This window comes from Neodiprion pinetum, chromosome 5 (genome assembly GCF_021155775.2).
Source record: "Neodiprion pinetum isolate iyNeoPine1 chromosome 5, iyNeoPine1.2, whole genome shotgun sequence".
NCBI lineage: Eukaryota > Metazoa > Arthropoda > Insecta > Hymenoptera > Diprionidae > Neodiprion > Neodiprion pinetum.
The window spans coordinates 16,588,509-16,604,788 of NC_060236.1; the positions used below are offsets into that span (position 1 = coordinate 16,588,509).

The following is a 16,280-nucleotide window of genomic DNA, read 5'->3' on the forward strand; positions in this document are numbered from 1 at the left end:
TTTTGGTCTCAGGATCCATTCAAATGACCCTTTCTAGACTATCTGGACCGCAAAAAAGCAAAATCGACAACTCGTGCATCGCAGGACTAAAAACTGAGAAAGTAGGGCAAAAATACTAAGAAATCTTCTTGGTTCGCTTCTTCGTCTTCCAATCCACTGCCAAGACACTACAGGACAAGTCGATTGTCAAATGAAAACACCGATTAAATTCATCACTTCATAAAGTGTTGAAATATTACTTATCGAGAAAAGAAGTTTCTAAATTCGCAATTAAGAGGTCAGTTCTTTGAGAAGTTCAAACTCTAACCAGTCGAAACAAAGATCTGGTTAATGTGGTATAGAAATAATTTTTTTTAGATCGCCTTACGCACTGAAATTCGGGCACACTCTATACGTGCAGTTTTTTAAATCGTAGTGTTATAAGGAAATACTGGGATGAACAAATTTTTAATATTATTATGATTGGAAAGCATGAAACGCGTGTGTATTTTCATTTTCATCTTATAACATTATTAGTTAAAAAGAGAAAAATTAGTATACAGAATCGTAGAAATGTTATCGGTATACATACGAATCTAACACATACCTATATTCAATCGATACGTTGAGTTAACGATATTTCATTCTACGAGGTATAGTATATCACAAAATCATATTTTCATCATGTACTTAGTCTGGAAGATTGTGAAATGAAGTATGTAGATAAAAACTTATCGATGGTTTTGATATACATCTTATAAACAAATCGTTTGACATGCTCACATTCAACAATAGACACATGCCCTCTCATTTATTATCAATATTTATGCTTATGCCTGTGCTTCCTCGGCACCGGAGATGGCGGACTGCTTCCTCTGTGTTTGGAAGATGTCCTGGGGGGTGGTGGCGGCGACATGCTCGGTGATCTTACTCGCTTTTTTCTATCGCCACGCTCGCTGCCTGGAGATCGGCGGGACAGTCTTGACGAGGAAAATGACGGGGAAGGCGAACGCCGGATTCGCGGAGGCGACGGTGTCGCTGGTGCTGGTGCTTGTACCCTCTTCTTGTGCGGAGAGCGAGATCTACGCTTTCCGCGAGGCGACCTGCTCCTCGATCTAAAATTGAAAAATTCTCGAGCACTAAATATACAAATTTTCATTCATTTAAGTACAAAATGTGTAGTTATTTCATAAAAATGCCGAATTTCAATAACAGTTTACGAATTTTTCTGTATAATTCGAATACCCCGATTTATTACCATTACTCGAAATAGTTTAAATCTCAAATACTTCGTTTTCTTTCCCCTGTTGTAAAAGTACTTGGTCGAATGAAAGGTATGACCATCGGCATTCTTTTTGACAGAGAATTGAGAGTAATTATATAATTCTAGTGAATCAATTTCAAGTCACAAGGTGATTAACTTCATACGATCGCCATATTTCAGAACTTGGAGAAACCGAAAATGTAGAAACCGCATATTTTGTCATAGGTATGTAAAATGTGAATCTAAAATTCCGGGTTTGACCGAACGATACGAGAAATTGGAATTATTCGAACTCGAATCGAATTACGTGAAAAATTGGGATTATTCGATTTGATTCAATTCGACCGTAATTGGCACACGGCTAGTTTCTAGGCATCAAGTTATGGTGATAATTGATAATAGAAGAAAAACTAGACTTATTCGCGCCACGAAAAATTTTGCTAATTAAACATTAACTACTGTTATTGTGGCTTGATCAGAATTTCGTTATATTTTCAAGTTTTGAGACATTGACCTGAGAAGTAAAAATTTCTTTACCTGTATCGGCTGCTAGATTTCGATGAAGGACTGGGAGAGCCGCGTCTTCTGTCTCTCTGATGGCTAGGTGATTCCGGTGTGGAACTTCGCCTCTTTTCTTTTCTACGCTCTTCATCCCTGTCCTCCGTCTTCATATCTTTCATTTCTCGTTCGCTCTGCAAATTGAAATTAACGAGCGCTAGCTTGTTACCTTATCAAACTAACTTAAAACCAATGATACTCTGTCTACGTGATTAATTAAGTAATCTTTTTCAGATGCAGCAACATGAGAAAAAAAAACGAAACATCTGAAATATGACGACTAAATTTGATACAGATAAAAATTGCTCACTTTTCGAATAAGTTTTTTTCTGTAGTGTTCGACCTGCGCTTGTATCGTCATTCCAGGTTTCAGAGATCTTCTGCCACTTTCCAGTTCATCCTGGTACTGCATAGTCTTCACTTCAATTTCTCTTAGCCTGTTCCGTCTTTCCTCGTTATAATCGCGCCCACTGGAACATAGTTATTTATTTGCATTATCTTTGCGGTTTTCTATACTTGAACATCGTGTTCGTTTCGCGAGTAATTTTATTCGGAAGATAAATTTTTTCTTTAATCAAAGTGTTACCCTGAGTCCATGCTAGCGTCCTGAGAATTAGAATCATCGTTTTGTTCTAATTCTTCCCATTTGCTCGTCGTCATTGCTTGCGCTTCTACCTATAATGGCCGGAAAATCGAAGCACTTCATTAATCAGGATATATTAGCAATGATAGCAATATGCTTTTGTGAAATATGAATCCGCACTGTCAAACATTGAAATTGACGAACCTGATCTGGATCCACAGTTTCCCATCTGGATGGTACAAAGCCTGCAGGCATGGATGCTTTGTTCTCATCATCTCTGGCTTTCGCGGAGATAGCATCTTCGTCCTCCATCGGTACTCCATCAATGTCCTCATCCACTGCATTAAAATAATGATTGGATTAAGCAGTTTTGGAACTGCATGCATATGCGTGTAGTATTTTCATACAAAGATGATGAAAGCAAGAATTCATTAACAAGCGCATCATAAATAACGCCAACATTTCCGACAGGATAATTTTTCTGTATGAACGTTTAATCGACATTAGACTGTTGTTGTTATTCGCCAAATACAAAATCACAAAAACTCTTGTTAAAAAATGTAAATATATTAATTTCAATTATTCGTGAAAACCAACCATAAATAATTAAGAACAATTGATCTTTCATCAATCTTTATCACCATTGTAATGGCTTATTTTTGTTTTGTTGTTATCATAATATTACAACTTCTATATACAAGCGATTATTCATGTGTTTTGAAAAATCGAAAAACCAATTCACTATTCCAAGGATTAGGAGACATCAAAGGATATTACCTATTTGACCTTGGTAATAAATAATTGAAAATTCGTAACAAATCACCAAAATATCAGTCAGTTCGTAAATTTGTAAATAAAAACTTGGAATATCGCATTTCTGCTGTGAATTTGCAAAAAAACGCATAATGCACAGTATTTATTCAAACTTACTTGGCACTCCGTCAATATCATCGTAATTAGTAACTGGTTGAGGCGTGAGACCGTGCTTCAAGGCGCCTTTGAGAAGTGCAGCTCCGTCAAGCGGGACTCCATCTAAATCCTCACCAGGATCACCTTCCAAGTCTGATAATGGCGCTCCGTCAATATCCTCATCATTCTCTTGCTCGGGTTCATCGGCCTACCGAAAATAAATGATAAACGTTACTTTATATGATGATGTATGCTCATATCAATGCAGGAGTTTTTCATCTTCAGGAATTAATGCAAACTATGTTCCTTTATTGATTTTGGTGTTAGCTTCACTTCGCTTCATTAAAGTTTCAGAATTGAGCTGTAAGAATGGACGGCTGAAAAATTGGGTAAATTTTGGGAATTTTTACCTCGGCAACGAATTATTTAATTCGATCGGGATTTGTTTCATTCTCATATTATCTTTATGAGAAAGATTAATGGGAAGCATCGTTATTGACAATTAATCAATTCCCTCATCGACTTATTTTGGCTAAAATACCGTCGAAAATGGCTCAATCGGATTATTTCAAATTAGAAGATACTATTCTCGAATAGTCTTATCTTCTTTTCCATGATCCGAGTTTGTCGTAAATTCTTTTTTCAACAAAATTGCGACCATTTGTAGTTGAAATTTGATTTTTCGTATAAATTATCGTATATTTATTTCGCTGGATAAGAAATATGACGACTAAAATGAAAATGGGATCGTTACAAAGAAGGTCGACTATCCAGAAATACTGTCTCCAAGTTGTCAAACGGAGTAATTGATTGTCTGGATATAAATTCCCATGTAATACCTCCTCAATCGTAGAAATATCACTTACCGAAATGTAAAAAATGAACTTACCATAACTAAACCCAGAAAGGCATTTTGCAACTTGACTAAAAAGTCTCGCGGGTAAACCGCCCACTCTTCCCACGCTCGAAACATCCTCATCACACGAACTTTGAATCCCTCAGCTTTGAGTCTGCTGTCTAGCTGCTTGTATGCTAGATGAATTTCGTTGAAAATATCGAGCAGCCTGACTTCAAATCTTGTCGAAAATACCAAAAAACGTTTTAAAATGTACGCTAGATGATTCTCAGGTACATAATTTCAGACGATTTATACTGAATACTCACGCTTTCCTGTATATCGTAGCATTTGTCACTTTGACACCACAGTTGTGAAGTATATCTGATATCAAATACAGTCTAGCAATTTTTTTGTTCACTGGCGTTTGAAGTATTGACAAGGACTCCATTATGCAGTCACATATTTCGTCCGCTGCTTCTGCGTGCTCAATGCAGAAAACCATCGTCTCAGCTACTTTTATTCGCTCCGGTAATATGTTGCGCAACAAATCCTCTAGACGGTCTCTCTGACTGCAAGCATGAAAGAAATCGTCAATCGACGTATTAACAAATTTATACAGCAATCTGGTTGACAGTGGAATACAAACAAGAATACACTGAATACCTGTTCGACAGACTTCCTCTACGTGGTTCTTGTCTCTCCTCCATTTCAATCAATTCGTCCGGCATACCCTGAGTCCATGGATTTATTGGCGGTGGTCTCCAAACGCTGCCCCCTTTGAACATCCTGAAGTCGTCTACGTGCCATTCCTTCTGCGCGTCACCTTGCAATATTGAATACAATTTCCATCGGTAATAAGTATGTGCGGGAGAATAATTCTCGAACAGAAACCTGAAACAAGATGTGATTTTTTAAAAATAATTTCAGGGTATCTAACGTCAATGGCGTTTCTCTCTCCACAAAAAATTGATTTTTTCAAGTGGAAATAGTCAGACTTGCTCAAATTTCATTCGATTTTTCCAAATTTCAATTTCTAAAAATTTCAATGTGTATTCGTCAATCATAGTTGAAGGAAATATATCATGGTATGTGTATCATTTCCACAAAAGAAAATCGGATTTAGACTTTGGTTCAATTCGGGAATATGGATCGCATGGTGTAAGTTAGTTTCAATACCTGGTATTATTGGTGAAATTTAATTGTTTAAGTGAATGACTATTTTGCAGAACTTACCTGAACATCGGGTTATTCAATTCCCTATTCATGATCATGGCTTCAAACATCGGTCCTTCACGAATGACAAACTCGACCATTCTATGTATCAACATGACTAAGTTCCTACAATGAATAATGTTTATTAATAATTCCAATTGTTTGAGACATACTGTGAACGAACGAAGAGAGAAAAAAAAAAAAGAAGAAGTAGAGCTGAAAAATGAAGAGAGCATCAAATTTGCGTACACTGAGTTTATAGCTACCAGTTTTTCCACATGTTTATACTTACAAATTCTTGAAAGGCAACTAAAATTGAGAAATACCTTTCGGTCGGGATAACCACTTTGACAACCGCATTCTGCAAAATCTGTCAAGCCCAGGATCACAGTGCAAGAGTGATAGATGGTTGACAGTGGAGCGTGCCACCCAAAATGCCAAAATGCGCCCCCAAGGACGAACGCCAACAAGTCAACACAACACAATTTTTAAACTTTTATTAGAGGGGCCAACATATTATTGTGGTAGTCAGTTTTGCACTTGATTGTGTCACATACTTATTAAGCACACATGTGTAATGCGAATCAGTCTCAGCATTTGATTTTTTTTTTTGTTTTATTTTTTTTATTGTATTCATCAACGAAAAGTGAAAGTCTTTTGCCAGAAGTTGATCAAACTTCGAACCTTCGACCCATTTACACTCCCTACTTTTATGACTCGTCTAATTAGGGAGGCACTAGAGGCTTGACTTAAGGTTGTGGCTTTTTCTAGCTGAATATAGTGGCGTTACCTTTTCAATGTTTTCCTTCTCCTCTGGGTCTGCGCTCTGGATGTTGCGAATACGTGGTATCTGAGATTATGTTTCAAAAACATGATTATACTGGTTCTTAGCAAAGCCGGGCAATTTTCATTAAACAAATTTCACAAAAATCGTCACTTTTTTCTATCATTCTTAGCTCCGTTTCACGAACTATCAGTCACCATACTCTAATGAAAATAAACATTTCAATTCAGAACACGAATTCATCTATAGTTGTTCTCTGCACAGGCTGCGAGAAGAGTGCTGTTTTAAGGGGGGATCGTACTCTGCGAATATTTCTTTACAGTCTCTCAGGGTTGCCAAGTCACCAATTTTTTATGGTAAAATTCCATGATCCGTTATGCGGTGTCAATGATTTCTCAAAAACAAATCGATCGATTTACTTCAAATTTTGAGACAGTATCTTCGAATAGTTTATCTTCTTTGCTACAATCCCACTTTTATAAAATTATCATACAATTTTTTGAATAAACGAAAACGTCGTCAATTTCAATTTAAACTGGCCGCCGTTTTGTTTAGGATACAAGAAAAAAAAACATTCAGGTCGTGACAAAGAGAATAAACTATCCAAGAATGCTGTCTCTAAATTAAAAGTAAATCAGTTGGGCCGTTCTTGACATATTGTAGACACTGGAAAACATGTCACCAGGCGAAATGGTTGACGTTACTCTTAGTAATAATTCTTCTTATCGATTGATTCTAATAAAACTAATATTTGAAGAAAGCTCGATCTACATATTTTTGAACAAAATAAACCTCAATGGAATTGAATAATTGGTTGTCAAGAGCAGAATTCCTAAATTTCATCCACTTTTTCAGATGTCTGATTGGCAATACCCCCACAACTTCTTTGGGTCGATTAAACATCATGTAATTTGATCAGCGACATTTAAGCATTTTGGTAACATTTTTTGGATGTCAGCTATATGCCGTACACTGTTTAAAACCATTCAGAGTTCAGGCTCACACTTATTGCATTGTAAAGATAGCTAATGCTAATCTGCTGTGCTGTTCCCGCGCCTTTCAAGTTTATTTCTGTCATCGCTCGGAAGTGAAGTTATAATCCCAATATGTTTTGAGTTTTTCTCAACAAGAGCGATATTTCCTCAAGGTTGAGCATTATATAAATGGCTTAGAGTAAGATCACCCCTTATAAATTTAAGTTCTTCACTTCCATAAGTTTATAACTAAAAGTCAACCACACCCGTTTCTTTTTATAACGCAAGTACACACGTATCGGTGATTTTCGCGTGATAGATTCGTGAAAATTAAAAGACTTGTCTCAAATATTTGATGTGAAAGAACGTGCAATTTTAGGTCCGTATATTATCGAGGAAAACAATGTTTTTTACGGTATTTCTTAGGTGGATTCGAATTTGGGTCCAGAATCAAAATGGCTGCTGTCAGACACACTTGAAATTTTATTTCGATTCTCAACTGATTTTCGGACCTCGTTGGTTATCAAACGTTATTTTACGCCAAACAAAATGATAGCAAGAGCTGCTGAAGTATAATTTCACTTACAATGCAATTTCAATAACCGAGAATTTATCCCGCGAAACTCACTTGTGAACATGTATTGCAAAAAGATACGAATACGGTGGCTTTTAATAATAGCATCAAATACAATTTACCTGCGTAAAATTTACCTGTACCTTGTATTACATGAATTTTTGCTCTTTTGTGATAATAATTGAGCTCCTAAAACCCCTTACATTGCACAGGAAATGAAGGGGACGAGTATGTTGCGGAAACTGATTATTATAGGATGCAAAAATATACATTTTTTTTTTTCGAATAGTGCAAGTTGTGAATTTTTTGAAAATTATGGTCAATGTTTATTTACTGCCTCAATATGAAAAACCACATTTTACACATGTTCGTCTATTAAGCTGGCACAACCAAATGAACACAATCACAAAAAACAAGTATAGTAATTTAGTGCTCTCTTTTTTCTAATTAGTTGCGCTATTGCAGATTTTGTTACTGTACACATTTCATTGAAAATAGTGGATGTGTTGATGTGATACTTGAGCTAGCTCAACCACTAAAATTTTACATTTTTATTTCATCTACGGTGGCCAAACTTAGTGCCCTTTTTTTGCTAATTTGTTTTTTTATTTCAATTTTATTGTACCACCCAATTTTGTAAAAATTAATATTTTACTGAATTAACACAACTATATTCTTTTAATTTTGTTTTTACGTTTGCGGTTGCTCTTGCCTTCATGATTGTATTTGCACATGTGTTTGCGTTCGCTTTAGACCAGCAAATTCTTAGTGTTAATAGGGTCACGACAAGAATTTCAGCTTTAGAAGCAAGAGTTTGACCGCAGTGCAAAGTTTTCCCGTTGGCAATTATAGCCAAGTGGAGTTCACATGTAACAAATCCCGTTCGTTAACCGGTTGAGTGGTAATGAAGCATATATCAACAAAAAAAAGTCGTGCCAAAAATGGTGATGAAGCATATATCAACATTTTGCAATCATTCCAGCAGAAGACCCTAGAATTGCATGAAAATCGGTATACCGGGGTTTTTCAGACCGCTGAATCCGAATCTGTACTCAGAATTCACGTCCAGACCACAGGGGGCGCCCTATCAACACTCTAAAATGGCGGGAAAATGGAAGACAGTTTGTCCTTTTAGTCACACAGTATCGTTTACATACAATGGACGTGAGAATGGTTTCTCGAGGGTTCTCGGGCTCTGTAAATCTGCCTACTGTGTCAGAATTGACAACTCCCCAAATTCAAGATGGCGCAGCCAAGATGGCGGTCATCGAATTCCAAGAAAAACGAGATTTGCCATGAATTTTGTTACTCGGGGGATTTTGGGGTCGCTGAAACCGAATCCTGTGTCAGAATTGACAAATTTCTAAATCCAAGATGGCGGAGCTAAGATGGCGGACATGGAATGCCAAAAAAAAAACACAGACTTTGTCATGAAATTTATCACTCGGGGGTTTTTGGGGTCGCTGAATCCGAATCCGTTGTCAGAATTTGCCCCATAAAACCGGATAATGTCCCGTATTTTTTCTGCAAGAGCGACAGTAGTGAGGGTACGCCATCTAGCGGGCGTGAAAATAACCAGCTTCCTCGAAAACACCCGGGTAAAAAGACTGTTGAGAACAACTTCGTGTTTCGGTTTCGGTTCTGAAATTTCGTGTGCGCCTTTGTCGGGTGCTCCATCTTGAATCTGCCACCTTGGATTTGGGCTTTGATCAATTGTGACACCCGATTCGGTTTCAGCGACCGCGAAAACCCACCAAGTAACCAAATTCATGTCCAAATCTTTTTTTTTTTTTGTTTTGCATTCCATGTCCGCCATCTTGAATTTAGGAATTGGCCAATTCTGACACCGGATTCGGTTTCACAGACCCCAAAAACCCCCGAGTAATGAAATTCAGTTCAAAATCGTTTTTTTGGCATTCCATCTCCGCCATCTTGAATCTGCTTCCTTGGATTTGGGCTTTGACCAATTGTGACACCGGATTCGGTTTCAGTGACCGTCAAAACCCGCCAAGTAACCAAATTCATGTCAAAATCTTTTTTTTTTTTTTTGGCATTCCATGTCCGCCATCTTGGCTCCGCCATCTTGAATTTAGGAATTGGCCGATTCTGAGACCGGATTCGGTTTCAGCGACCCCAAAAAACCTCGAGTAATGAAATTCGTTTCAAAATCGTTTTTTTTGGCATTCCATCTCCGCCATCTTGGCTCCGTCATCTTGGATTTAGGAATTGGTCAATTCTGACACTCGATTCGGTTTTAGCGACCCCAAAAACCCCCGGGTAATGAAATTCAGCCATTTATTCGCAAACCTGTGTCGTACCACTTTTGGAGCTGCTGCTCGTCAAAAGCCCTACCACTCAACCGGTTAAATTTGTGAAAATCTGGCTACTACAGCACATGTCTTGAAGTGGCTTTAATGACACTAAAATTGGCTGGGCCAACAAATTGAAGTATTAATATAGAGACAGCAAGAAAATTTTCTGCAACAGCTAGAATTTTGTAAGTTTAATTGTCGGGTTCGCTACATTGGAAAGCTCACTTCGCTACGCTTGTAAAACTTTTGTTATTTCAGTGTTCATTTTTGCTGTCTCTGTATCAATACTAAAATACGCTAATCCAGTGAATAATTTATTCCCGTACGCGTTGGTAATCGCGTTTGTATTTATGCGTAGTGTTTACGCATTTTTTTTTGCTTAGTGAGTGTAGCGCAGTTCCTTTTACATGATAATCTTCGATTATGTGTGGTTACTTTCTTTCCCAAAGCATTAGTGTCATTCGAAGTAGTATTCTTGTGCAAAAAAGTAAGTACTGAAATTACTGAAAAGACTAATGAACTTAATATTCATACAATCCTAAAAGATTTGAGAAGAAAAACCGAAAAGTACGGTTGTGCCAAGTTTAGTCTTTAGTCAGCAAGATAGTGATTTTTTCAAATATGGATGGTACAACGAAATTGAAAGTAAGGCAACAACTTAGCAACAAGAAGAGCATTCAATTATACCACCCTGGTTCAGCTTAACAAAAAATTCGAGTAGTTGTGTTAGCTTGAGTATTAAATCAGCACAACTGCAATTTTCAAAAGAATATATGCAGTAACAAAATATCACTAAAATTCCATACTTATTTAGTTGTGTCATCTTAACAGCTGTGCGGAAAATGTGGTTTTTGACATTGAGGCAGCAAACATCAATCGCGAATTTTTGGAATCGTCAAAATTCGGAGTATGCAAGAAAAAAAAGGGCATTTACATCTTGTACTAATCAGTTTCCGCGACACACAGTTGACAAATGGAATGTAAAAAACCTCTACACAAATATCGAAGGTTTCAAGTTGATCCTTGTAAACAATTTATCTTAGAAAAAGGCGAAGAAGTGATTTGAAATTCATGGTTTCAAAGGATCAACGATCAGAGTTTCTAGCAGACTTGATCGACACAAAATTTTCTAGATCTTAAACCGAAATCGTGTCTCTCTCAATTATTCAGCACCTTCTATTATGAGTATCGAGAAATTGAAAACACAGCGAGGGTGGTAAGTCGAACACAAAAATGAATGAAACAAAGCAATTATCGGTATAATTGGGCGTTTTATTATGCACGCTTCTTCGAGCTGTTTGATTTGTGTGTACCTTGTGTCTGTCGCGGCGGTGTGGCTGTGCATTGAACGGAAGGCCAGACGGAGGCGGAGGCTGTGTTATCTCCATCAGAGCTGGCGGAATGTATATCGGGTATGGAGGGATGGGCACGCTTTTACCCCAACCCAGTTTCATTTCATATTGCATTATATCACGTCCTGAAATTTGGAAACAGTTGTTTTTCATTGGAGTTCAAAACATGGTTCAAAAAAAGAATTCCACCATTAAATTTTCGCAAAGGAGAGATTGCTGGGGGGAAATCGTGATGAAAACAACACTTGCTTTATCAATTTTAAAATTAATAAAAAGGATGCAGTCAGAGAACTTTTCCTACAAGATGTACATTAGGGTGGTCTTTATTCAGAGTGTCGACGTATTTTTGCCAGACCATCCCCCAAATCAACTTCAAATAATTCGAAAACAATCGCCTAATTTTTTCAGATTTTTACATCGAATCTAAGATAGTCTGCATTGTGATCGAAGTTTCTTATGGAAATTAACATGGATAAAACTTTTTTTCTCAGTATATATTTTATTGCAAGAGTAATAATGTTCCAAATGATCTTTAACTGCGAGGTTTTGGTGAGAACTAGTGCTACTATCTGGGAAAAAATACACATCATCGTACGAGGCAATCTAAACGAATTGCACAACCTCGAAACCTGACTTCTTTTTTATTTAGAGGAAGTGCAATTCGTCTAGATTGCCTCGTACGATGATGTGTATTTTTTTTTCATATAGCATCACTAATGCCGACGAAAATCTCGCAGTTACAAATTTTTTGAAACATTATTACTTTCATGATAAAATATATAGTGCGAAAAAAAGTTCTTCCGATGTCACTTCCATAAGAAACTTCGATCACAATGCGGGCTATCTCAGACTTGCTGTAAGAATCTGAAAAAACTTGGCGACTCTTTTTAAATGATTTGAAATTGATTTCAGTGATGGGGTGGTAAAAATTCATCAACACCCTAAACAAGGACCACCCTAATGTACATTAGAGTAGTATGTGCGGCAAAAAAAATGTTAATCTTCTGTGATGAAAGTTTCAATGCAAGAAGAAACAAAGTTTGTTGCTAGTGGGAAGTGAGAGACTTACCGTTTAGATTTTTTAATGCTCGTTCGCCATCCTTGCGACTCATGAATGCAACGAAACCGCAATTCCTTTGTCTGGCTTTTTCTTCATCGCTGCGAGGCCACATGATTTTTATACTGGCCAGCGGTCCATATTTGCCAAATATTTCCATTAACTGCTGTTCTGTGATCTGTCAGAGAGTCAATGTCAATTTTGAGGGACACAGATGGAAATTAATTGATACACAAAGTACTGTGAAAAGCTTAGAGAGGGCGAATGCATACCTTTGGATTCAAATTACCAAGGTACAAGTTTGTCGTGTTTGGATCTCCGTTGTCAAAGGAACCATCTGTAAAGCCAAATTGATGTGTTTGAAAATCCTTTTAATTATTTTTCAATGAAGAGTAATTCCGTTCTAGAATTCCCATCACAGCCACAAGGCGATCACGGTCGTTTCTTAATATTCAAAAAACGTTGCTCAAATCAAGAGGACATGAAGCGGAGCATTTTAGAAATGTTTGTTTCTGAAATAACGACGTTTTATAATATATTGTACCTTACATTTACTGTTACCGTACATTATTTTCCATAAATTCAATGATAATATGGCTAATTATCTCTTTCCATATGTTTGCAATGTGCGTTAAATCGAAAACTTTTTTGAAGATATCCAAAAGAAATTTATTAGATTTTGCTAATCAAACAATTTCGTTAGTTTCGATGCTGGCATTTTGAGATAAATCTGTATTATACAAACATAGATTAGTATTGGCTCAGTAAAAATTGTGGAACAGATAATGAAATGTAGTCGCTGGCAATCAAATATTGAGCGTTTTAAACAGAATTTGAAATATTCGAAATTTAGTCTCTTCAATTTATTCCAAACGATTTTTTTGACAAGATTTGGTATAAAAATATAGCTAATGAATCAAGATCAAGATATTTCAATCACTACGCTGTAGATACGAATGTTTTCCTGTTAGTAAAAGTTTGTAGCTGACACACAAAACATTTTTGAATTTAGTGAAAAATAATTAAATTTTGAGTGTTTCTATCAAGAGCAACGTTTCTTCAATTCACAAAAAAATTGACAATGAACTCCATGGGTGAATTCTGTGTAAAGTACGAAGAAAATTACTCTGAAAGTGCGGATAAATAAATTGTAGGATGGGATTGGGAATTACCCGAGTAGATCAGGGCTAGGAGACTAGGATCGTCAATGAAGTTACGCAGATTAGCCTTTCGCGGGTCTGGATAGAAGCAAGTACCTAGCAAAATTGCAATTCGACTCAATGAGACTACCAGGAACGAATAATTTGAAGTTGAAACCATAGACTGTTCAATAACTATGACTAAAATGTGAATTTGGGCTATAATAATTCAATGAAGAAATCGAACTTTGGATTGACTGGGATTTTGAGAGATGGGTTGAAAATAAAAAAAATAATTTTAAGTAATGGTTAAATATCTACCACCTTCGACGCATTTGAGAGCGGCGAGCATCGGGTCCTCAGTTTGGGCTGAAATTACTGTTTTCACTACTCCCTTGTACTTGTGTCTTTCCTCCCGCTCTTCCTGTATCATTTTAAGTTCTTCCTTGAAGAGCTCCAGGTTGCTTTTCTTCTTTTCACCCTCCTTCTTCTTTTTACCCAATCTGTCGAGTTTCCTCTCATTGCTACCAAGCAGTCGTGCGTATTCCTGTGCTTGCTCAGCCGAGGATTTGTTGTCCACGAGCTCAGAGATTTTTGACTGTGGTTTGTAAAGTTTACCCTTCTCCCTTGTGTCCTCCTCTGAGTAAACGAGATTTCAAACATAATTTTACAATTAGATTTGGCACAATTTGGTTCCAACGAATTTTGAGATATGTGTAAAAGATTACGTCCTAAGTCTGAGAAATTACGAACGCAAGGTAACAGATAACAATAACGTATAAAATTCCAGGACAGTTCCAAAATTATAATAAAATAATTAGCAAACAGCAATCATCGATGTAATTCGAGACTTCTTTTGCTTAGGAATTGTGTTAATGTTTTTAGGAGTGTTTATTAAATTTAATTCAAACTACCTGTGAAAAACTCTCTATGCAAATAGTTCGAACATACCGGTGCTTCAAAAATTTAATTCTAATTATTCAATACAATTTTGTTCCAAAGGTATACATGACAGCAAGAATAATTGAAAATTGATGACATCGTATCATAAGGTGCAATTTTTTTTACATTGAATTCTCAGACTTTGATTGAATCTGCATTTTCAGCGTTATAAGATTAATTTTCAAATTTGATTAACTAAAGCTTACGTCGTTTTCCGGCATCGTAAGTTCCGGCCTTCACCCAGATTTTATTACTTGTTTTGTTAGGAGTTTCTTGAAATGTTGCGACAAACTCTTCAAAAGCCTAAGGTAAGAAAAATTGTTAACTTTTTCTCGAGCTAGAAATACTTTTAAAAATAGGTAAATTCTGAGATAGTGACTCCGCTGATGTTAGCACTAGTTACTAGCCACACGAATCTCGCAAAAAAATAAAATGAATTTGGTCACTATTAGAATAAATCAGAAATTACGAAAAGTGAAAAACCATCTAAACAATCTCCAGCAATATTTTTTGCCCACTAATCTTGGTGTACACAAATGAAAAAATATCGCTATTATGTAATAGAAATGATTTTATGTAAATTTGGAAAACACTAGTAAGGATATCGACAATTTGAGGTGGTGTAATTACAATATTTGAAATTATTAAACTATGGTGTTTTTCATTCTATTCTAATGTTTCTTGGCTTATTTTGTTCACTATAGAGATCACAAGAGGTAGCCTGACAAATGTTTAGCAAATAGTTCTCAAAAAAAAATGACCATAGATTTTTGCAAATACGGTACAATAATCTTTGGAAAACTTTTATGCAAAAAATAAGTCTAAGAACATTAAAATCGAATTAAAAACACCAAAACTCAAGTATTTTAAATTCTGAAATTGTTGATATCGTACGTGTGACTTGAATTTACTCGGATCCATTTCCAATACTCAGTAAAGATATTATGTCATTCAAATTCACCACCATTGACGCAAATAATATGGCTGAAAATTGTTTGTACAGTTTTTTTCTATTCTCTTAGCTTTTGTTTTATACAGCACGTCTACTTCATTCTTTAATCATCACAAAAGTTTTCAGTAATAATGATATTCTTTTTCTACTATAATACTACAATTTAAAGTGACGTTGCTTCAGAGTTGCTAACGCATGTGATCATCGATGTTAAAATCGTAAAATTTAGTGACATTGCAATGCCTTGTGTTTATAGGCGACTCTAGCAGAGTCCCTCTTCCATGCGAAAGACAGCATTGAATTTCTTTATCCATTTGTGAGACTTTATCTACCTGAGCCGCTGCCTGCTCTTGTTCCTTTTTTCGTTGTTCTTCGAGTTCTTTTTTGCTGAGAGGCCGCTTTCCCATCGTGCCTATGGAGAACGCTTTCAACTTCTGTTCAGCAATTTGCTGCAACGTTAAAATCGCAAGGGCTGAATGTACGTGTTGTGCCGATATAATTCACTGTCAAATTTAAAACAATTAGGTGGGCGTACCTTCATCATTGCCTTGTCCGCCATCTCGTCTGTTTTTGTGATGTAGACTGATGTGGAAGTATGAATATAAGGGCTATACAATCGGGTAATCCGACGCGATAAGCTTAACCTAAAAATTCATCTTTCGCGACGCGATATTTGCGGGCAGGGACGAAAATCGATGGAAGTGTCTCAACTGCATAAATTCTCGCCGAACGAAATAGACAAATAATTCCGCACGGACTTTATAATGTTACATTACATTTGTCAGTCACTGAGTAAACTTTATTCAGCAGTTTTCGCAGACACACAACGATTCGAAAAACCCGAAGCATCG

At 36.5% G+C, this 16,280-nt stretch overlaps 1 protein-coding gene across 2 annotated transcripts; it reads right to left on the reverse strand.

Moving 5' to 3' along the window:
• Positions 1–462: 462 nt before the first annotated feature.
• On the reverse strand, positions 463–16,280 carry LOC124220567 (U2 snRNP-associated SURP motif-containing protein). Of its 2 annotated transcripts, none has more exons than XM_046629679.2 (19): positions 15,965–16,280; positions 15,762–15,878; positions 14,684–14,780; positions 13,860–14,174; positions 12,669–12,733; positions 12,409–12,574; positions 11,301–11,464; positions 6,134–6,193; positions 5,670–5,713; positions 5,365–5,469; positions 4,795–5,022; positions 4,458–4,700; positions 4,183–4,369; positions 3,315–3,501; positions 2,589–2,722; positions 2,388–2,476; positions 2,112–2,271; positions 1,781–1,935; positions 463–1,094 (listed from the first exon to the last, which is right to left on the reverse strand). In XM_046629679.2, exons 1-19 carry the CDS (start codon positions 15,986–15,988, stop codon positions 797–799), a joined length of 2,838 nt encoding a protein of 945 aa, XP_046485635.1. In that variant the 5' UTR covers positions 15,989–16,280; the 3' UTR covers positions 463–796. The 2 variants fall into 2 exon arrangements, with proteins under 2 accessions (XP_046485635.1, XP_046485634.1); XM_046629678.2 differs by having other exon boundaries at positions 13,857–14,174.